At 40.4% G+C, this 24887-nt stretch overlaps 1 protein-coding gene across 1 annotated transcript in view; it reads left to right on the top strand.

The window, feature by feature from the left end:
- The first annotated feature begins 2562 nt into the window (after window positions 1–2562).
- The window catches only part of TACR1 (tachykinin receptor 1), a 140224-nt gene continuing 117899 nt past the window's right edge, over window positions 2563–24887 (top strand). The window contains exon 1 of the mRNA XM_032592672.1: window positions 2563–3052. Coding sequence (XP_032448563.1) covers window positions 2664–3052 — 389 coding nt within the window. The 5' untranslated portion in view covers window positions 2563–2663. The remainder of the gene's footprint in view (window positions 3053–24887) is intronic.

Below are 24887 nucleotides of genomic sequence, written 5' to 3'. Positions count from 1 at the left end.
AGCGTGAAATGAGCATCCAGATGAACCTGCCTTACCAGATATCAGAATATTTTATTCCTATATTATTCAGGATAAGCTAGATCATGGTGAGTAACAAACTAATCCCAAACCCTAGTGCCCTAATACAACAAAATTTATTTCCTACTCATGCTACATGTCCAAAATGACTGGGCAGTGGCCTGGGTTATACAGTCATTTGGGAATTCAAGGTAATCAAGACTCGTCTTCTTGCGGCTGCATCATTTGTGACTTGGCGGGAGAGAATACGAAGAGACATTTGTTTCTCCCTCTGACACTCTCTCTCACTCTCTCTCTCTCTCTCTCTCTCTTCTATGCTTCAGCCTAGAAGTGACATATCATTTCCACTCACAATCTATTGGCTAAATTAGTTTTCTCTTTGGATTTAGGGGTGCCTGGAGGAACAGGCAGTGCAAGGTGCGGTTCATATAAATGCTGAAGTTCTCGCCTTCAGCAAAACCAAAGTGAACTAGCAGAAACCTCCACTTCGGCCCCTCACCCTCGCACCGTGAATGGATTCGTTTTTAGCCCGGCATAAATCGGTACAATAAATTTCTAAGCCTTAAAAGCGCTTCCTGCCAAATACATGCTTGCTCGAAGGAGAGGCGCGCAACCAGGCAGGACTAGTGCGTAAACGCTGCTCCCTGGAGAGTGCAGGCTTGCGCCATCCCGAGCCTCAACGCGGAGCGATGCTACCCATCCCCACCCGCGTCTCACAGTTCTCAGTGCCCCGCAGGAAAAGGGGGGCAAGGAGCGAGGGGAGGCAAAGGGGTAGATGGCCCTCAGAAAGCCTCGGAAGATTCGATTACCCGCGGAACCGTGTCTCGTAGGCACTCTGGCTGGACCGCGCTCCGAACCTCATGCCATCTCGGCTTCTTCAAGATGATGCGCACGCACTGGAGAGCCTTTCCCACCTCTTCCCAGCGCCTGACTCCAGCTCGGCCTTTTGAAATGGCCTTGGACTGACAGATGAAGCCTTGAAGCCCGCCGGGGGCAGGGTGGAGGTGGAGAGAGACGGGAGACAGACCTGCCCTCCAGTCCCTTTGCAAACCTGAGACGGGGTAGGGGAAGGAGACCCCGACGCCACCCGGTCGGGCTGTGGCCGGCAGGCCCGGGAGGCTCGGAGGTAGAGGCTGCTAGGTCTCTGGGCGATGAACGCGAGGCCGCAGTGAGTGCTGGCAGAGAGCCAGAAGAGGCGCGTCTGGAAGACACACTGCTTGTAGGTGGCTCCTGGGCTCACTGAGCTTCGCAGGGAGCCCAGCCCAGTCCCTGTTGCCTGCGCTGGGGCTCATCTGTAGAGCTCAGCTGGAGCTTTTCATGGACCGAGGGGCCAAACCACAAGAGAGCCTGGGAAGGTGTCCCCAAAGCTTAGAGTCTATCACTGCTTCCTCTGGGGAAGCGGTCTACCCAGGAAAAGGAACTAGGTATTTGGGGATATTTCCTAAATACGTTCTCAGAAAAGTTGTTTTTCGGACACCTGCAACTGGGCATCGTTGCCCCTTCCTTCTCGGTAGCCGACAGAGCGAGCCCGTGGTGCACTCGGGCTGGAGAGAGGCCCGGAGAGCAGCTCTGGCACGTCGCCCCCACTCTTGCCGGACTCCCACAGCCACAGGCAGGCGCCTCTGCAGAGCTGTCGCAGCGCTCCGGGCTGCTCTCCCTGGAAGTTGTGTGTCCATCGCTACAGCTCTTTCTCAAATCCTTTTCTGTGGTTCCAGCTGCAGACTTCGTTTGGCGCAATTACTCCGAGGCTACCTAGCGCCCCCTCGCGGAGTGCGTGGCCCCCTTCCCCCCTCCCCCGCCCCGGCTTAAAGACTCCCACAGCAGGTAACAGCAAAAGGCGTGGTGGCTGCGTTAGTGGAGTGAGACAGTTGCCAACAGCTGGTTCAGCTGCTGCCCTGAGCACCGGGACTGGCAGCCCAGGTACTGCCCCTTCCCGGTGACGTCTCTGCAGAGGGTTATAAAAACCTTGCGCGCAGCCTACCGAGGTTCTGCTAACTCCCGAGCTGAACAGGACCCGAGCCAAAGAGGCTCCTGCGAAGCTGCAGACCGCGGCGGCGGCGGCAGCAGCAGCTGCAACACAGCGAAAGCAAAGGAAAAAATCTCCAGCCAGATACGGGGCCCCAGAATCCTGGCTATAGACTCAGAACTTTTACAGGTCGCGTGGTGACGAACACACCCTTTTGCCCCCAGTCCTCCTGCAGAACAGGTTTTTTTGGTTTTTTTTGTTTTTTGTTTTTTGTTTTTTGTTTTTTGCATTTCCAGCTGCAAGCAGGGGGAATAGGAGTTGCAAATAGCAGCAGGTGCAAAAAGGCGAGGGTCTCCTGCTTCCTGGAAGCGTGACCCCTGGGATTTCTTTTTCCTAGTCCCACGCAGGAGAGACGCTGTCTCCGGATTTCTGAACTCAAATGCTTCCTGAAGCTTGAAAGTGGAGGAATTCAGAGCCACGAGGAGCAGACAGCGCATCTAGAAGCGTTTTATCTTCTGAGAGCCAACTCTTCTGCTTGGAAGGAAAGAGTTCTGCCCAGAAAGAGCCTGCAGCCCTCCTGTCTTGGATAAGCAGGACCCTGACCCCAGGCGTCAGCCTCAGGGCCTGCTGCAAAGGCAGGGTGTGTGCAGAGAAGAGGGGTTAACCGCCTAGCAGAGGAATGGATAACGTCCTCCAGGTTGACTCAGACCTCTTCCCAAACATCTCCACCAACACCTCGGAGCCCAACCAGTTCGTGCAGCCGGCCTGGCAAATTGTCCTTTGGGCAGCTGCCTATACGGTCATCGTGGTGACCTCCGTCGTGGGCAACGTGGTGGTGATGTGGATCATCCTGGCCCACAAACGAATGAGGACAGTGACGAACTATTTCCTGGTGAACCTGGCTTTTGCAGAGGCATCCATGGCTGCGTTCAACACGGTGGTGAACTTCACCTATGCTGTCCACAACGAATGGTACTACGGCCTGTTCTACTGCAAGTTCCACAACTTCTTCCCCATCGCCGCTGTCTTCGCCAGCATCTATTCCATGACTGCTGTGGCCTTCGATAGGTGAGCTTGCCCTTTTTGGAAAAGGGAGAAATTGTCCATACCATGGCATTGCTGTGAGCTTCCGGGTTGCACTGTGCCGGGTTCATGGTGGAGATTGGTCACCTGGACCCTGGGGTTATTACTGACAGCTAGTTGAATTAGTTGTTGATCTTATTTCACCATTTGCTTTTCTATTTTTTCTTTCCTTTCGTCTTCCTTTTCATTCATTGCCAGTCTCCCTTTGTTCACACACCTCCTTTTTCCTTCACTTAATTCTATTTCTTCACCCCTTCTGCCCCCATCTTCTTAATAGGTTTCTTTCAACTACTGCTTTGCTTCTTTCCATATATTCTTCCTCTCATTTACCCTGAAAGCCTGAAGGGGATACTCCAGCCTTGGCCAAGGGACTGGCCCTTGACTGGGGCTTTGTAAATCCCTGCAAGCCTACCATTCTGCTGGACAGCCTCTTGGTGCCTTCCAGTTTTAAGTGTGCCTAGGTAAAATTTCTCATTTTTCACTTTTTCCTGGATATTCAGGAACTTTCTGCTCCCACCTCAACTCTCCAATATTCTTTCTATGTGAAGAGCATTTCATTAGAATCATAAAATACTCAGGATTCTAATTCAGCTCCATCTATGCTGCTTGGAGCTGTCATTCAGCAATGAGATGCTGCTAGACTGTTCCTCAGGAACTCCGCAAATAGGGGCCCAGGGAGCTTACCCAGGAGTTTTTCTAAATTTCTCTTGTCATATAAGGTCAATGTTTTTCACCTGTCTGTATCTACAGAGAAATGTGCTTGGCAAAGGCAGTTGAAAGCTCTTTCTTTCCTGCACCCAACTAAGGTTTCAGAAGCTGGCTGAAAAGGAAAATGTTGGCATTTTCGAACACTAGGGCTTGCGTTCTGGAATGAATGGCTCCTCAGGTGGCAGGATGGAAAATCGATTAGTAGAGCACATCTTCCTCTGTATTGATATTTTTGTGGGTGTTATAGGTCTTTAGTGTGTATCTATGTGTGCACAAATATTCAATGCTTACCTGGGATGGGGAGGTATGTTTAAAACACCTGCCACTGTGATTTTGAAATGAGTTCTTTTCATGGCCTTACTGAGATCAATGAATTATGAGAAACCCAAAGAAGGACCTAGGAGAAAAATCCCCCCCCCCTCAAAATTCCCAAACTACTAAATTCTTTTAGCATAAATATTGTTTATGATTGGCAATTGATATGAGGTCTTTTTCAGCTTCTGTAGTCAATGAACACTTTTAAAATCAGAGAAATGTAAGAAATCATTGCAGTGGTGTCCAAATGCTGGCTGCTAAATTCCACGTACAACTCCCTTTATGCAACTCTATGTGCTTGGTACAATGTGGTGACACGTTGCGGTGAATCAATTTATATTTTAAATGTAGACGGTAAACCAATTACTCAAAGTGGTAGTGAAATGAGTTCTTTTGTAAATTTATCTTTTATGCTACTTTAGTGTTCAGATACTAAGTTTGTTGAACGTGAAGTATGCCTATAAGTCTTTCTGCACTGACTTGTTCCTTTAACTGGACAGCAGACCCCTTAAATTTAGAAAACCCATAGCATGACATATGAATGAATATAGGTGCAGTGAAATGTGGTGTGATTTCATTCAGCCTTGATGAACTTTAAATCAGAGGGAAAGTTGGTATTTTAAATGCACTTGGGCCTTGTGTGAGCTCAAGGGAGACCTGTCAGTCAGTGTGCTTCTGAGCATTCAGCAGACAGATCTCTTGCTCCAGCTTACCCAGAAATGACATGTTCCACAGCCATGCTCTTTCCCTTTGAACTTAGGAGGCTAAGGACAGAAACCAGGGTCAAAGTCTTCACATTGGAATGGGTAGGTAGGGAGCCAGATTTTAGTTGCCTTGACCCTGGCATCTCAGGCTCCATTATTCTTTCTAGGCAAACCATAGACAGGGACCCTGACCCTGCAGGACAGCTGCTTAGTGAGGTCAGAGGAGCCCTGGTGCCTGAGCTGAGGAAAATGACAGGAGCAAGAAATGCCCCCAAGTCCCTAATGTCCAGATACAGCCCAGGGAGATTATCAACATCATGCTCAAGGTTATAATCCAAGGTAGAGTTTGGGATTAGGCTTCAGGGCTCTGTCCCCAAGTCATCCAAGTGCTTGTTCTAATTTTCCTTGCTCAGCCTCTTGAGCACAGTGAGTTAATCCCCCCAGACCCTCTGATGAAGGTAGCTCCACTGCATGTATATTCATCCATTCTCTCCCAAGAATATTTTAGAAAGGTAAGGGGCTGTAAGCAGTCATCATATCAATTATCTCTCCTTTCTCCACCAAGGCAGTGCAAACTTTAAGGAAATGTTAAATTATCTTTTTGTATGTTCCTTGAATTTTTAACAGATAATCTGAATCAAGTCCTAAAAAACAAAAGCATTATGGTTTTCCTTATTATAAAATTAAACCTGTTCATTGCAAAAACTCAGGAAATACGAAGAACATAGACACAAAATACAAATCAGCCATTACTTCACCATGCAAAAATAACACCTGTTAACATTTTAATTTCTCTTTTATGACTATTACGCTACATAATTGAGGTCAGGTTCTGTATAATTTTGCAGCTTACTTTTTTCCATTGATAGTAATGGAAAACATTAGTAACATTTTCCCATATTATTAAAAAGTCTCCAGTAACACAATATTAATGGCTTCATATTATTCCATTATATGAATGTGCTATTATTACTTTAACTGTCCTCCTACTGTTGGGTATTTAGGTGATTTCTGAATATTTTTGCTTTATGGTTAATGCACTAATAAACATTTCTATATGGTAATTTTATTTTCCTTTCTTGATTATTTCCTTAGGATAGATTCCCAGAAGTGGAATTACTGGGTCAAATGAAATGAATTAAGGGAAAAAAAAAACACATTTTTCCTCCTAATTTTAAGGGATTGTAAACTCTAAGCAAAGCAAGGAATACGTCTGTTCTGTCTTGTTTACTTTATCTCCTCAGCACAAGGCAGTACTGTCACCAGTCACTACACATTTGTTAAATAAGTGAATGAATGAACAAAATAATACATCTTCCCAAAAGAACATTTAGAAAAATACATAAAATTGTAAAGAAAATGTAAATATTATCTACCATCCCACTACTGGCAGTAAACCTGTTAAAATTCTGGAATGCTAGCTTATACTGGCTTTTCTCTATTTATGCCACATACAGTTACTCCCATTTTTAAGGCTAAATTTTGGATCATAATAAAAACAGTTTCAACAGTTGCTTTTTTGTTTCATTCCTTACTATCATCTCATGTGTGTTTTCCATGTCATGAAATAGTTTGCAAAATAGAATTTTTGATCTATTAAAAATGGATGCATTATACTGCGTGGCTATAATCATTTATTTTACCATTCCCCTATTTCATATGTAAATTTTTTCCATTTTTAATAACTACAAGTATCCCAGACATAAATCTTTGAGAGCATTCCTTGTTCTCTCCTCAAAATAAACTCCTTGATATAGAGTTGCTAGTTCAAACTGTCCTGGCAAACTTTGCCAAATTTTCTTCTAGAACTAAAACGTATATACAGAGAAAAAAGAGACTTTAACCTGTAAATTATAGTACTAATTTATTATTTCTGTTATCTTTCCATAGAGTGGGGAATGAGACATAGAGAGAGAGAGAGAGAGAACAAAAGTGTTTCTTCTTCTGAAGAAGGAATATTTATTGAAGGCAATGGTTATCTAGAATAAAAGGGTTGCAGAGACAAATATACCTAAATAAGATCAGATCTAACTCTAATTAAACTCCAAAACACATCAGGGATTTTACTTTTTGAAACTATTAATTTCTCCCACTTAAAATGAAATTCAAAAAATTTTTCCTATTATGGACTTATTTCACTTAGCATAATACATTCTAGTTTCATCCACATTGTTGCAAATGGCAAGATTTCATTCTTTTTGATCACCAAGTAATATTCCATTGTATATAATATACCACATCTTTTTTATCCATTCATCAGCCAATGGACATTTGGGCTCTTTCTGTAATTGGACTATTGTTGATAGTGTTGCCTTAATTTAAATAAAAATTTAAGAAAAGAAAAAATTTCCCTACTAGAAAAATTAGAAGGTATGTGTGATGTTTTATAAAATCAGAAGGTGGAGGACACTAAGAAGTGACACCACAATTTTGCAAAGACCCATGATGGTTGTCAATTCTAGTACTGAAGAGCAGCACTGAGGAGGAAGGAAATAGGCCAATTCCTAAGCCCCACAAGAGGGACTATAGAGGCAAAAGGCAACCTGACTGGGAATTAAACACACAGCAACAGGAAGCTCAGCAAAGCACCGGGCTGGTAACACCACTTCTCTACCTGGAAGGGGCAAGTGTAATTTCAGCGAGTTGAAAGGAGAAGGTTGCTCACTCCTCAGACTGGTCCTGGATGTTGTGTTTGAGTGAAAGGAAACATCTAAATTATGATGGTCTCTGAACAATATGAAATATGATCAGGACCAAATATACACTTGCCCAGATAGGGACAATGGTTGAAGGCAAAAGAAGGAGTGAGCGCTCTGACAGAGTAAAAGAGGAACCAAAAGCAAAGAAATGCATAAACAACAAAAAACTTCTGATGGTTCTGTGATGTCTGTCCCCATTCTCCCAGCCACACTCAGCTATAAATTTAAATAGCCCTGCTTCCCAGGTCTCCACCAGACCTGTAGTCTGTCCTTGAACCCCACCTTGTTGACTAGACTTGGATCCTATTGTATATCTCAGGTCAATTCTTCACTGCCCAGAGGTCAAACATAGGATTTTAGAATCTTTCACTAATTTAGATGAACCTTACAACCCATGACCAAGCATCTCTGTGATACTGAGAATGGTCATTCACTAGAAGCTTATCCATCACAACTGACGCTGTCTTTTCAAATCCAGAACCTCAAATGTGTGAGTTGACATAGATCAAAGTTGAGCTTGTTAACATCTTGGATGGGTCAATTAGACTGAAGGATCTTTCCTGGAGAAATTCAATGCCCACCTACTCTCTCTCTGGAGCTGTCGCACTGCACTTGTCACATCCTGTCCCTACTCATGGGAGCTCCCAGTATGCTAAATGTCAAGGACCTTGTTTTTAAAAAACTGGCAGAAACATAGGTTTAATTGAAGAGAAATGAAGATTAATTCTCAATGTAAATGCATGTATAGTACCACAAGACTTTGTTATTATTACTGATGTCAAATTAAGCAAATGTTGAATGAGGATCTTGAGGTAGAAACACTCAGTTAAATTTGGACAAAGATCTTCAGTCCATTGATGGATAATGCCACCAGGTAAGTGTATGTTCCTAACTCAAAGTCTCATGTCCTCCCTCAAGAGCTTTATGCTACATATTGAAGCAAATAGAACTGATATAGAGGTAGCTACAATATAAGGTGCTAGAATATGTTTTATATGACTGTATAGACAAATTCATATGAGAGAAGAGGAAGAACATTATGTCCAGCAGTGAATGATTAAGAAGACTTCAAAAAGTGGCAATTGACTTGGACCTTGAAGATTAGATCAAATTTTTTTAGAGAAGATGATAAAGAAAGGTGACCTTCCAGGTAAAAGAACTGTTTTGACAAAATCATGGAAGCAAAAAGTTGCAAAATGTTTGGGAAGAATGCTTGACTCAAGTGAAGTGAGTTCACAGGTAAATCAGGGAATGAATGCAGAGGTTAGTAAATCAGAATTAATGGAGAGGAAAGAGATGAATACAATTTTGGCTGGATTTGATGTGAAAATGTAACAATTAGTTGGAAATGCCCAACAAGGCAACTTGAGATATGGGACTAGAGACTAACTAAGAAGCCAGGGATGAAAATGTGGATTTAGGAGTTTTCCAAACAGATGGCTTACTTGAGTTTGAAAGAAGAAAACATCTCTTTTACCTGTACACATTTCCAGAGAAGAGGCAAAGACATCAACAATTCGTGAGAATGTCCTATCAAGTAATGGGGTGGGAGCGGGGGGGATGGCGGAAGAAGCAGAGAGGTAGTGGAGAAATCAGGATATGTAGAGTGACAAAGGTTAAGAGAGGTGACTTGTGGTTGGTTCTGTTCATCAGTGTCATTAGAATCCTAGGCTGATGAGGACATTGAATTTGGTAATTAAAGAACACTGGTAGCTATGAAAGGTAGTATTAGCAGAATAGATAAGGAGGGATAAAATTAGATGACAATGAGGAGAATGTCCTCTTCCCTCATCCATCCATCCATCCATCCACCATTACTGAGCACCTACCATATGCCAAATTCTGAGGGCAGTAAACTTGCCTTTGCCCTTGTGCTCTCAGTTTTTGGGGATGATAAAGTCATGAATACCATTATAACCCAATGTAATTAATATCATGCTGAGGGAGCTTGGAGACAGAGGGAAGAACTGCCATTGGGAATATGGGGAAAACTTACTGGTAAAATAAAGAAAAGGAAGAAGGAGTGGAAGAAGGAGCAGAGGAGGAGAAAAGAAACACAAAGTGCAGAGAAAACATGTGGAGTTTGTATTTTTTAAATTAATTTCAGGAACACTCGACTGGGGAATTATAATGATTTATAAGTGTTTGTCATTTGGACACTAGAAAAGAGATTTCATGTTAATAAATTGATAATGATACTTTATGTTTCCATCCTCTCCAATTCCATTGTCTCCATCTAATCCGCAATAGCAATGGAGATTCTGTTTCTGCCATGAAAGACTATTTAGAAACTATTTCTTTTAGCATCATCCTCCCATCTTTACTCCCTCATAGCTTGGAGACCCATGCAATTGCATTCCTGTGCCTTAGACATCTGCCTACATACTCCCACTCCAAGGTGGCTTTTGGATGTTATATCATCTAAAGAAAGCTGTCATTGAAGGCTGAAAAGTGACATAAGGGTCCGACGGTGGCCAGAAAGGATGTTACAGACTCGTTTGAAAATGTGCCACCCAAACAAAAACTCAACCCCATAACCTTTCTAGACAGGGCCATTATGAGAATATCAAATTGTGCTTAATATTTACTCAATCTGTCTCATTTGTTAAATTCACATTTGGTTTCATTATAAAATTATTCCTTTGGTTGAACTGAAATCTGCCTCTGATTTGGGCTGCTCCTACTAATAAATGCCGTCTTCTATATGGCAGTCATTTAGATATATCCCTCCTAAAGCTTTTCCATCCCTGTTTAACTGCCCTCAGTTTCTTCATCTCTCCATCCTCCTTAGTCTCTACTGGCTATTCCCATTTGTTAATGGACCTCTTAACTGAGAGGTTAATTAATACCCAGAACTGTGCACTGCCTATATATACTCTGTCTGGCTTCACTTGCTATAGGGAGGCAATCCTACCTGGGTACTTTGTCCTCTTAGACTTAGCACAAGTGCCACCTGCACTAATCCTTCAGTCTCGATAAAGTATTCCTTCTTACCTATCCCGATGTTATTTATACAGATTTTCTGTAACTTTTGGTCTCTCCCACACCTCCTTACCTGCTAGATTACAGCATTATGAAAACAGGGACACTTTTATACCTGTTCCCAGAAGCTACCTGTTGCTTGACACAGAACAGATATTCACTACAATGTTGTGGATAGTGGTTGATTTGCTGTACCTCTATTCTACCACATCACCAAAATCTGAAAACCAGACCAATACATCAGGCGGACCTCAAACACACCATGATGTTCTACCTTGAAGGAAAATAAAAATTGGGCCAAATGTATGCCTACAATGAAGTTTGCTACACTACAGAATGTTTGGTTCAGAACAGGTGTTCTGAACCTATTCTAGAATAACTATGTGCTCTAATTCACACTTGCCTCCTCCACACTTCACTTGACTGGGCCCTATTGGATTCCTAACCCACACCCTGTCCCCAGTAGATCTTGCACCTCAGGAGAACACTTCTAATCAAAGGAGGTGTTTATCATTTCTATCTTACCTCTAGTCTATCCAGGAATACTGGAAACTCAGGTATTTCATAGACCCCTCTGTGGCCCAACTATTGTCAACCCCTTAGCTTTTTCTCCAACACCCCTACTACCAACAGGAAGTGTACTCTCTGCTTTACCTGTCCTTCCTGAGTCAGGAAAAGCAAAGCCTAACCTCCACTTAACACTCCAAGTCCCATATCCACAGCAGTTGTCTGAACAGCTAGTCTATACTATTAAAATACCACAGACACAGGAAATTCCAGCAGAGAGCCTGAGAAAGTCACAGACCTGGAGGACAGACTGAGGAACTGGCTTATATTGCCCAAACCTCTTGCTACCTTGAGAAGCTATTATTCCAACTCATTCAAAGGGGACATATTAGGCTCTACGGGTGAGGAATCCCCAGGGATGAAGAGACACTTTAATGATGTCCTTAAGAGATAAATCTCGCTTGAGTACTGATGCACACATGAAGCTCTAGGAAGTCTATCTAAGCAGCCCTGAGCCTGATTCCTTGTCCTCTCTTATAATTCTTTACTTGATCTACCTTCCAATTCAGTTTTCATTATATTTAACATTTGGGATACTCTACATAGTGCCTTGCATATTTTGTATAAGAATGTCCTTTATAACGTTATATCTCACCTTTGATAATGCAGTTTAGTGTAGGAAAGAGCACAGGCCGTGGTCCCAGCAGTGCTTCTACCATTTACTAGCTATGTGAATGTAGGCAAGACACTCAACCTCGCTGGGCCTCAGTTTTCCCATTGGATAAAAGGGATATAATAAAAGTTACCTTGTAGAGTATTGTTGCAGGGAGAGGGGGGAAAGGGAAAGTATGGAAATGTATGGGAAGTTGCTGATTCATTGCCTGAAATCCTGTAAGATCTCAGTTAATGGTTATTATGATCTATAATAAACCCTGACACACCATTAGACCTATTCTACACACCATTCCTATCTCATCTCCTCTTGAATTCCTTCTACATCAGGGATAACAGCAATAGGGTGAAGCACTTATGTCCCTGCCTAAATTATAGTTTAAAATCCTTCCAATTGAGACAGCAAACCTCTTGCCAAATGCTATCCACCATCCTTCCCACCTGTGGAGATACTCACTCTACCAGAAGCCTAGCATGTGGATTTGCATATCACAGTCCAGAAAAACTAAATCATTTTCACTGATACCATCTCCAAAACCACATGTTCACTTCCCACATCCTGTGTGTCACAAAGTCACCACCCTCATGTGGAGCATCATTTGAGTTTTAATGGTTGGAGTAAAAACGCTGAGATCATAGCAAAAAATGTGTAAGGGGAGAAATGCCTGAGGATAATACAAAAAAAAACAAAACAAAACAAAACAACCTCTTACAGCTGCAGGTGTTTTAGTTGATATTCAATTTTTTAAAGTTGTGTTCTTTTGCCTTTGAACACTCTTATAAATCTTGGAAGTTTGTTATAAATCTGGTTAAAGTGTTAAACATTCATTTTCCCTTGTATTTTGACTAATATTCAATTAGCTCTTAAACATGAGATGGAGTACTTCCTCCTAAATATTTTAACTTTTTCAAACTTAGTGAAATGATCTTACATATTTCCAATTAGTCACAAATTTTTGCAAACTTTAAAATCAAATAATCTTAATAATGTAAACTGTACTTATAAAGTTGATTATGAAATTCTCTTAAATATTTCAAATGTAATACACAAATTTAATACATTTGGTTTTCTTAAAACTTCAAATCCCTAACAGGATGACTTATAAGTAGGAGAAACAAAATCTTTCTCAGGACTCGCATAGTTCTGGTAAATCTAATAAATCAAAACTTCTAATTTAGCATATTAAGTTCTCTTAAAGCATTTCAACTTTCTAAGAATTGAACTTACAAGTTCAGTAAATGAGGTTCTTACGAGCCTCTACATATTGACTACAAAACTAATTAGTTAAATCCTCCTAAGTGTTTCAATTAAAATTACAAATCTGGTGAGTCAAATTCTCTAATATATCAGATTCTCATTTCCAACATATTAAAAAAAAATCACACACAAGTAACATATACTGATCATAAAATTCACTACTATACACACACTTCTTATATAGAAACGCCATTTCTTCATCGCCAATTTGATTTTACAAAACGCCTTTCTCACGTTACACAGTTACACAAGCAGCAGTGGCAGAATCATCTTCTCCATAAGGGGCCTCGGAGACTGTGTTGGAGATCGGAATCCAGGTGTGTCTTTCAGGAGCCCAAAGCCCTGAGCCCTTCTCACGGTGGAACTCTGCCTTCTCAGTGCCCACAGAACCCACCCACACCTCACCACTGCAATCGAATAGTTCAATGTGCCCTGCATCTCCTTGGCTTCCTTCAAGTGTTACCCTTCTCCGATTTTCATCTTAACATCTTATCATCTGTGGCCAACAGGCACATGAAAAGATGCTCAACGTCGCTCCTTATCAGGGAAATACAAATCAAAACCACACTCAGATATCACCTCACGCCAGTCAGAGTGGCCAAAGTGAACAAATCAGGAGACTATAGATGCTGGAGAGGATGTGGAGAAACGGGAACCCTCTTGCACTGTTGGTGGGAATGCAAACTGGTGCAGCCACTCTGGAAAACAGTGTGGAGGTTCCTCAAAAAATTAAAAATAGACCTACCCTATGACCCAGCAATAGCACTGCTAGGAATTTACCCAAGGGATACAGGAGTACTGATGCATAGGGGCACTTGTACCCCAATGTTTATAGCAGCACTCTCAACAATAGCCAAATTATGGAAAGAGCCTAAACGTCCATCAACTGATGAATGGATAAAGAAATTGTGGTTTATATACACAGTGGAGTACTACAGGGCAATGAGAAAGAACGAAATATGCCCTTTGCAGCAACGTGGATGGAACTGGAGAGTGTGATGCTAAGTGAAATAAGCCATACAGAGAAAGACAGATACCATATGTTTTCACTCTTATGTGGATCCTGAGAAACTTAACAGAAACCCATGGGGGAGGGGAAGGAAAAAAAAAAAAAAGAGGTTAGAGTGGGAGAGAGCCAAAGCATAGGAGACTGTTAAAAACTGAGAACAAACTGAGGGTTGATGGGGTGTGAGAGGGAGGGGAGGGTGGGTGATGGGTTGAGGAGGGCACCTTTTGGGATGAGCACTGGGTGTTGTATGGAAACCAATTTGACAATAAATTTCATATATTGAAAAAAAAAATCTTATCATCTGAATTACATAGATAGAATCATGCAAAACTTCATCCCACCCCAAATTTGCATTCAGTCACTTTGCTACCTGAGTAGAATTAGCTGCATTCCATACTCTCTTATGTTTTTACCTTCTTAATGGACCTCCATTCATTCATACTGGCTCATTGCCATGGATAAAGTGACCAAAAAATCACCATCTGTCCTGGGTCTTTCAGTTTCTTTTTCGAGACTTTGAGGTTATGGAAAATAGGTGTCAGAATTTTTCTGGGTGTATCCTGTTTCTTCACATGAATCATCAGAAAATGTGGGGCACCTGGGTGGCTCAGTCGGTTAAGCATCCCACTTCAGCTCAGGCCATGATCTCATGGTTCGTGAGTTCAAGCCCCATGTCAGGCTCTGTGCTGACAGCTAGGAGCCTGGGCCCTGCTTCAGATTCTGTGTCTCCCTCTCTCTCTCTGCTCCTCCCTGCTCATTCTCTGCCTCTCTCAGTCTCTCAAAAATAAATTTTAACAAATTTAAAAAGAAAAGAGTATACCTATCTAAAAAAAAAAAAAAAAAAAAAGGAAAAGTAGTGCCTGTTAGTTTTGACAAACTCAGGCCGTCAGCATGTTTCAGATCTATGCCCAGAGACACTGTGTTCATCCTATATAGAAGGTCAACACAGCAGCTTCCATTCCTCTTGGCATGAAGTCTTTGGTGGGAGGGCCTTTCTTCTCAGAGCCTGGAAGGGAACTGGTGCCCTTGCATCCTCCAATTGAATCATGAGATGTTCTTTCTTCAGATGGGTTTTCCTCCGAGGACAGACTCTCATGACTTTTTTATGGCTCTAGAAGTGCTGAGTTCCTTTCCCTTCTCTTCCTTCTCAGTGCCCTAGATTTCAGATCATAAAAAATAAGTGGTGCTCTGTTCTTATAGCTTAACTCAGTGCCCTAAGCCATATATGGACTAACAAGCAGCCACCTTCACAAATCACACTTCTGCCTGAGCTCGTGCAGGAAGGGTGAACAGTCGTGCTAGCTACCCCTCTGCTCTGTCATAGAGTATAATTGAGACACTAATTTTGAAAAGTCTCATGTACACATTTAGTGGCATGTGGGGAGATTAGGAGCATAAGCTTAAATACTCATCTTGTACGATTTATTAATTTTATTTTACTGTGGAGAAAGGTCCTCTTGAATAATATGCTCTTGTAAGAGGATTTTTTTTGACTCTGAAAATGTTTAAACAAAAGAAAGCCCTACAAACAGCTGAGATACTCTCCCAAATAGTCCCAGGGTGTCGGGGGGCAGGAAGGGGGGGTGCTTAAAAATGCCTCACTTCATGATGGGAACTAAAAGGGAAGCAGTCCTGAGGCTGAAATGCAACTCGTTAGCTCAACACCTTAACTGAGCTCTTAAAGAGGAACTTAGACAATAACCTAGAAACCCTGTATCCAAATCCTTAAGACCAGTTCCTTTCTCTTTCCAGCTGGCATGATAAGGGGTCTGGAAGTTAATATGTTAAAGACTCAGCTAGAATATGAGCCATATCACAGTCATCAGGGGTTTCTAGTGGCCCAATTAAGGCACTGCCAACCTAAAACCAGGCAAAATGCAAAGAAGGCAAAGATACTATCCTCCTCCCTTTCTGGCCATTTCCCTCAATAATGCTCTAAGCCTACAAGAAGGCTGATTCTCTTTGATGAATATGTAGCAACTTTGTAGCTTGGATATCGTCATCAGAAGGGACTTTGCGTCATGGTCCCAGCCAGTCCTAAGGGTCTGGTAGGCCGGGTTCAGGGCAGTAGGGCAGTGAAGTCCTGTTTAGATGGCCAAGATGATTCTTTACCACTCCAGCATCTTCAGTGGATTTGTGCTGTTTACAAATCCTGGGGTAGGGCCAGGTTTCCAAGAGCTGAGCTTTCTGCTAGCACCTGTCTGGACCCACACTTGATCTAAAGCTCGCATCCCTTTTTCTTTGTCTTTCCTTTCTCCCTTTCTCTCTACATGGATCAAAATCCCTTGCTTATATCCTCTCAACTCCTCTTCAACGGTTTGAAAATTGCATGACTTCAATAAATATCATTGCCTGAAAAATGGAGTTGGAGCAGAAAAAAACAAAAGCTGTTGTGCATAAAACAACTGAAGAGTAGATTTACACAGCAATATTGAAAATGCAAAGTACTGGGGTGCCTGAGTGGCTCAGTTGATTAAGTGTCTGACTTTGGCTCAGGTCACAATCTCACAGTTCGTGAGTTTGAGCCCTGCATCAGGCTCTGTGCTGACAGCTTGGGGTCCGGAGCCAGACTTCAAATTCTGTGTTTCCTTCTCTTTGCCCCTTCCCCACCCATGCTCTCTCTCTCTCTCTCTCTCTCAAAAATAAACATTAAAAATTAAAAAATGCAAAGTACTATGATTCTGATTAAGCAGATGAGTCCAGAAGGGTCCTGAACATATTCTTTAAGGCTATTTATTTAGGTTTAAGCTTAAGCTACTTTTTAAAAATGGAATGGATTTGACTTATAACACTGTGTAAAATTAAGATATACTTATGCTACTTTTTAAAGAAAAATAACTTACTGTTGAATACTATCTGCGCAACTGTAAATTCCCTTTTGATAACATCTAATATATATATTTCTAACACTATAAACCATTATGTATACATTAAGGAGAATTAGCACCTTACAGAAAATAAAGTATGATGAAGAACAAAAGCAAAATCAACCCTCATCTCACTATTGTCAATTCTTAGAAATTATTTCAGTACAGGATTTTTTCCCTATGCATAGGATATTTTACATAACTATACTCGTATGGCATATTTTAAATTATTTTAACATAATAAAGAACATTTCATGTAATTAAATGTTCTTCTAAGAGATCATGTTTTATGGCTACAAAGTATCATAATTTAAATAATGTCTCATCCTGAGGCTTTGTACTTATTTCTAGCTTTTGCTACAATATTTAATTTGTGTGATCAATGTGCGTGGTTATGAGGATAGATTCTTAGAAGAAAAGTTTGTTCAGAGTGCTGGACATTTAAGCTTTGGCTTCATTTTGCTTACTTCAGAAAGCTTTAGCAAGTTAGTAGCGTGAATCAGAATATACACACCCATTACATGAAAGTGTTTCTTCATATTCCTAACAATTTCAGAAATATCTTTCCCAATTTAAAAGATTTAAAATGTTATTTATGTTGGCATTTCTTACTAGTGAGGTTGGATATTTTTGTATATTTGCTATTTCTTTCTATTTTACTTTTTTATGAATAACCTATTCATGACCTTGGAAATTTTTAAATTTAAATCTTCATTTTTAAATTACATATTGAATTGCAGGAACTGTGTTAAGGATACAACCTTTTTTTTTTTATTGCCTAATTTCCTAGTTTTCAGCTGTTGTAGAACTTCTAGAATAGACAGTATTTGGTTATATGCTTTGTTCTATTATTATACTGCTAGATTTGCTTGCTAATATTTTATTTACATTTTTAAATATTTATTTATTTATTTTGAGACAGAGGGAGCACGAGCGTGAGTGGGGAGAGGAGCAGAGAGAGGGGGAGAGAGCAAGCTGACAGCACAGAGCCCTACATGAGGCTTGATCTCACAAACTGTGAGATCATGACCTGAGCCAAAATCAGGAGGCAGAGGCTTAATCAACTGAGCCTCCCAGGCACCCCTAATTTATATTTTTGTATCTTTGCTGTAAAGTGCAACTGTCATTTCATTTTTTGGTGCTGTCTTTGCAAGTTTTGGTTTCAGGGCTATAAGGAAATAAGCATTTTCTGAAATGTATTATGTTTTCTGAAATAAATGAACTTGGTGGCGAGAAATATTCCTAGAAGATATTGCTTACAATTCTTTGTGTAGCCATCACACAGTAGTACAGGGCATTCCCCAGGTCCTCCATGTCAAGCAAAAGAAAAAAGAAATAATACAATAGGTTATTGATTCAGAATAACAGTGGAAGTAAGGTCTACAAAGTAGTTAACAGATTTTACCCTCTCAGGTTAGGAGTCCCGCCAGCCAATGATATAATAGCAGGGAAAGAACCTAGCCACATTTTTTATGACGATGATCAATGTAAAAGCCAGCCCAAGGAGCAGGAAAGAGCCCAGCAGTGGAGCTTCCTAGCTAGGGAAAGAGGCTGAGCCTCAACACTCATCTTTTTTTCTGGCACACTACAGAGTATCCCGAGAGAGACACATCCTTGTGGGTAGACACGGATTTTACAAAATTGAGAAAAATATACAGATAAGCAAAATGGAGCAGCACAGACTTTTTCAGCTTGGATATGCACTTTATAAGATTTTTAACAAGACCGTGATTAATAAAATGGCTTATTTAAGGACCTCAGTAATTAGCATTTTAGCATTTTAGAGGGAAAAATAAAAATTGCAATTTAGAAGAATTAAGCTTTATCTTTTCAAAAAAAAATTTTTTTTAATGTTTTATTTATTTTTGAGAGAGAGAGAGAGAGACAGAGCACGAGTGGGGGAGGAGCAGAGACAGAGGGAGACACAGAATCCGAAACAGGCTCCAGGCTCTAAGCTGTCAGCTCAGAGCCCGACGCGGGGCTCGAACTCACAAACTGTGATATCATAACCTGAGCCGAAGCTGGACACTCAACCGACTGAGCCACCCAGGCGCCCGAAGCTTTATCTTTAAAATATCCGGTTTTATTTTTTCCAGATTTTCCCTTCCTATAAGCAATATGAATAAGGCAAACAAAGAGATACTATCAAAGAAGTATAAATAAATCTTGTTTTGTGGCTTAAAAAATCATTATATATACAGTTTGTTGGTTTCTAACATGTTGTTATCAATGTAAATTGATTGGGGAAACATTTCATTTCATCACATAACAAAACAATCATTTTTATGTTCCATTAACACTGAACTCTCTCGTGCTGTGTAGATGTAGATCTAAATATTTATAGAGTCAGTACCATACATACTTCTTTTTAAAGTTTTTATTTAAATTCCAGTTGGTTAATATGCAGTGTAATATTATTTTAGGTTACAATATAGTAATGGATTCACCACTTCCATACAACACCCAGTGCTCATCACATGTGTGCTCCTTAATCCCCATCACCTATTTCACCCATCTCCCCACCCACCTCCTTTGTGGTAGCCATCAATTTTTTCCCTAGAGTTAAGAGTCTGTTTCTTAACTGCCTCTATCTCTCATTTTTTCCCCTTTTCTTGTTTGTTTTGTTTCTTAAATTCCACCTATGAGTGAAATATGTTATTTGTCTTTCTCTGACTGACTTATTTTGCTTAGCATAATACTCTCAAAATAAAAGGCTTCTGTACAGCTAAGAAAGCAGTCAACAAAACTAAAGGGAAACCAATGGAATGGGAAAAGATATTTGCAAATAACATATCTAATAAAAGGTTAGTTTCTAAAATACATAAAGAACTTATAAAACTCTATACCTAAAAAACAAATAGTCCATTTAAAAAATGGACAGAAGACATGAATGGACATTTTTCCAAAGAAGACATACAAATGACCAACTGACACATAAAAGATGCTCAACATCACTGATCATCAGGGAATGCAAATCAAAGCTACAATATGAGATATCACCTCACACCAGTCAGAATGGCTAAAATCAACAGCACAAGAACAACAGGAGTTGGCGAGGTTGCAGAGAAAGGGGAACCCTCTTTCACTGTTGGCAGGAATGCAAACTGATGCAGCCACTCTAGAAAACACATAGAGGTTCCTCAGAAAGTTAAAAATAGCAGTACCTTACAATCCAGCAATTGCACCGCTAGGTATTTACCAAAAAACACAAAAATACTAAGTCAAAGGGATACATACACCCCAGTGTTTATAGCAGCATTATCTATAATAGCCAAATTACAGAAATAGCCCAAGTGTCCATTGACTGATGAATGAGTAAAGAAGATATGATCTATATCTACATCTATATTTATACCCATATCTATATCTATTGGAGTATTATACTCAACCATAAAAAATCCTGCCATTTGCAATGACATGGATGGAGCTAAAGAATATTTTGCTAAGTGAAATACCATACATACTTTGGCTCCAGGGATACAGTGGTCAGCAAGAATCAAACCTGATCTCTGCCCTCAAACATATTAATAAGACATTAATCCACTGATTATTCAAATCAGTGTGCAATTACAAAGTGTCCTAACAGCTATTAAAGAATATTAATATTACGAGAGTATATAAAAATTCACTTAGTCTGAATGGTTTGGGGCTGAGATCTAAAGGATGAGTAGGAATTAGGAAGAACAGAGTGGCAGACACTGGGTTGGTTACACAAAAGCCATTTACAGCCCCCTTCTTTCCCATCCTCTACTAGAGATATTGTCAATGTCATAGTCTTACTTGAAGGGAGTATTGGTCATATGACAAAGTTTTGGCCAGTGGGGTGCAGGAGAAAGTCTCTAGATTGAACTTCTCTGCTTGAACAAAAAGGCACGGTCTACAAGAAAAAACACTTTTTTTTTTTTTAACTCTTTGCTCTCTCCCCTTCTTCCTCTCTAGAACCGGTTCAAGAGACCTGGATGTTAGCAGCACATTTTACCTATGAGAACAACCCTTACACACTAAGGATTGTGGTTCAGAAAGTTAGAAAGAGCCTAGAGCCCTGAGCATATCACTGACCCACATACCAGCCCTAAACTACCTTACCTGGCTTTGGCCTTCTTGTTATGAAAAACAATGAAACCTCTATTTCTTTAAGCCCACGATAAACAGAGGGAAGTTGTGTGGAGGGGAAAGGGTTTAGAAAAGTTAGCTGCATTTATGAAGACCCTGGGCAAGAGGAAGTATGATACATTAGAAAAGCCAATGTTTTCCATTTACACTTGCCATTTTTCATATTACAAATTTATCCATGGATAAAATTAAAAGAAAATGGAAGGAACATAAAATTGTAATTGATGAGCACTATGGTAATTTATTACCACCACAACTATTAATGGAGTCTCAGTAATAAAAGAAGCTCCCTGCAGGCTCTGGGGCAGACAAAATAGGCAGAGAGTTGTTGGAAATGCTCACTGTAAGTCTACCCTTTATTTCCTGCTCAGCAGAGCAAATGCATGAGTGACATGTACATAGGGATAATGTTGCATCCATTTCTGTTTACTTTCCATAATCTCAATATTTGATATTATATGAGGAATAATAAATTGATTATTCAGACAGTTAAGAAACAATGGGCTGGAATATGTTTGTCTTTGTTGTTCTTAATTTTTTTTCCCTTATTGAATTTGCTCAGGTGACATTTATTTCTTTTTTATTTTTAAAAATTATTTCTTAGGTTTTCTAAGGAATTTGGGAAAGCAGTATTTCAAAGTGACCCCTCAATCTTTTATATAACTATAAATCCATATTTGTTTTTGAGGTTGGCAAAATTAATGGCAGTCTGGAGGATGTTCTAGAGTGGGCAAAAGAACTATTGGTAGGGATACCAAATAGGAAGTTATTATAATATTGAGGTAAAATGTTATTAGAACTATGGGACTGGAGAAACCAGATTCCAGAGATTTTAGGGTGGCATTGTAAAATGTTGCAGGCTATTCAATGTTTAGAAGGGAGTAGGAGTTGAAAATGAAGGACAGGAAGAAATCGAGGCTTCTCTCAGTTTACTAACTTGGGAGAACAGGTAGATGGATAGTCAAATCATGAACACAGGAGGGAGAGCAGGTTAGGAAAGAGTATCTACATACCAACTGTAGAACATCTCCATATACACTGTAAACATTCAATAGCTATCTATTGAGTCCCTGTTGTATCAGTTATCCATTGTCATGGTAGTGCCATGTAACAAACAACCATAAGATCTCAGGGGTGTAAAACAATAAGCAATTGTCTAGTTCATTAGTCTGAAACACTCAGTTGGTTTGGCCTAGGCTTGTCTGGATTTTGGCTGGGTTCAGTCACATGTCTGGGGGCAGTGAGCTGCCAACTGATTAAGCTGGCCTCAGCAAAGATGATGGGCACCTCAGCTCTGCTCCATGTGTCTTTCATCCTTCCACAGACTAGCCAAGGTATGTCTTTATGGCAATGGCAAAGATACAAAAGGTAAACAGATACATGCAAGCACTTTTTCCAGTCTATTTTTGTGTCACATCTACTAATGCCCCACTGGGCAAAACAAGCCCTCAGAAGAAACCAGATTCATGCTTAGGGAACCAAAGTCCATCTGTTTAGGGCAAGGATATAGCAAGGAATAAGTAGTTGATACCATTAGTGCAATTAATCTGTATGTGAACTGTGTGCCAGGCACTGTTCTAGACTCCGAGGATACAATAGAGAACAACAACAAAAAGTCTTTATTCTCTATTTAGAGATATATACAATAAACAAGCTAAAAAATATGTAATTTTGAATACTATGAACTTCTTTAATGAAAAGGATAAGAGGATAGAGAGTGGTGAAAAGTAGTGTGGTATGATGATCTTGAAAGTGGACTTCCTAGGTACAAGGACAGCTAGACTTAAAAGCCCTGAGGCAAGAATGGGTTTGGCAATAAAACTTGGGTGAGATTGGATGGGAGTGAGTCTGGAAGAAAGGCCAATGAAATTAGATAAGAAAGCCATGTAGATCACACGTATTAGTGAGGGTAGGCTACGATGGGCTGCAGTAACAAGCAAACCTCCAAATCGCAATGGCTTAATACACGGTTTGTTTATCACTCACTCTAAGTCTACTACAGGTTCAATTTCTTTGCTGGGAAGCCCCCTGAAAACAATACTTGGTCATGGGCTGTTTCCATCTTTTGGCTTAGCCATCACAACCTGAGCAGCTCAGTTGCTACATTAAAGGAAGAAAGAGGTGAGGCCACATGGGAGCTTTAACCTGACCCAGTCCAGAGGTAATACAGATCACTTCTCCTCAAAATCCATTAGCAATAACTAGTCATATGGTCAGGTCCAACTGCATGGGCTCCAGAAAATGTGGGAGAGCAAATGAATGTTCAGTGAGCATTAAAAGTTTCTGCCACAGCAACATAAATTTGCTTTTCATTCTATATGTGATGATAAGTCATTAGAAGATAAGAAGCAGGGAAGGAGCATGATCATATCTGTAATTTTAAAAGATCATATGGCAGTCATGTGGAGAATAGAGTAGAGAGGCAAATGTGGAAGAAGGGTGACCAGTTAAGAGCTCTCCTGTGGTGACCCCAGGAGGGAGATGATGGTGACTTAACCTAGGGTATAATGATAGGGGTGGTAATTGATCAGATTTGAGATATGTTTTGAAAGTAGAACAAATGATTTACTGGTGGAGTAGATGTGGGATAAAAGAGAAAAGCAATCGAGAATCACTCCTGGGCTTGAGACTAAGCAGCTTGGAGAATGGTGACTTAATTTACTAAGATGGAGGAAGAATGGAGAAGAAATAGGTTCAGAAGAAGAAATCAGGAATGATTTTGGCCCTGATAAGTTTGAAAAAGGTAGCAGACAGACAAGTGGAGATATTGAGTGAACTGACAGTTGATTTTTTTTTACTTTATTTTATTTTATTTTAACTGAGGTATAATTGACACGTAACATTATATTAGTTTCAGGTGTATAACATAATGATTTAATATTTTTATATATTGCAAAATGATCACCACACTAAATCTAGTTATTTCTGTTAGCATTCGAAGTTACAAAACAATGTTTTTCTTGTGGTGAGAACTTTTAAGATCCACTCTCTTAGCAACTTTCTAATATGCAATACAGTATTATTATTAACTATAGTCACCGTCCTGTCCATTACATCCCTGTGCCTTATTTATTTTATAGCTGGAAGTCTGTACCTTTTGACTCCCTTCACTCATTTTACCCATCCCTCATACCCTACCCCTGGCAGCCACCAATCTGTACTCTGTATTTATGAGTTTGGGAGTTTTTCAGTTTTGCTTTTGTTTTAGTTCCATATATAAGTAAGAACATATGGTATTGGTCTTTCTCTGTCTGGCTTGTTTCACCTAGTATAATCCCCTTGAGGTCTGTCCGTGTTGTCACAAATGGCAATATTTCATTCTTTTTTTATTGCTGAATAATACTCGTGTGTGTGTGCGTGTGTGTGTGTGTGTGTGTGTGTGTCTTCTTTATCCATTCATCCACTGATGGACACAGGTTGTTTCCACATCTTGGCTGTTCTAAATAATCCTGCAATGAACATGGGGGTGCATATATCTTTCCAAATTAGTGTGTTTATTTTCTTTGGATAAACACCCAGAAGAAGCTGGATCATATGTAGTTCTATTTTTAATTTTTTTGAGGAAACTCTGCACTGTTTTCCATAGTGGCTGCACCAGTTTACATTTCCACCAACAGAGCATGAGGGTTCCTTTTTCTCCACATCCTCACCAACATTTGTTATGTATTGTCTTTTTGATAATAGTTATTCTAACGGGTACAAGGTGGTATCTCATGGTGCTTTTGATTTGCATTTTCCTGATGATTAGTGATGCTGAGCATCTTTTCATGTACCTGTTGGCCACCTGTATATCTTGTTTGGACTGACAGTTGATTTTTAAATATGAACTTCAGAAAGACAGGTAAGGGCTGGGATACAAATGTGCGAGTCATTAGCATATACTTAGGAGCTATATACAACCACCTAGTGGAAAGAGCAATAGAGAATATTGCCACAGATTGAGCCCTAGGGAACTCTTAATTTAGAAAAGCAGGAAAGAAGAGTAG

This window comes from Lynx canadensis, chromosome A3 (assembly GCF_007474595.2).
Source record: "Lynx canadensis isolate LIC74 chromosome A3, mLynCan4.pri.v2, whole genome shotgun sequence".
NCBI classification, from domain to species: domain Eukaryota; kingdom Metazoa; phylum Chordata; class Mammalia; order Carnivora; family Felidae; genus Lynx; species Lynx canadensis.
Note: the sequence above shows the minus strand (reverse complement) of the source record. Positions and strands in the feature narration are given on the sequence as shown.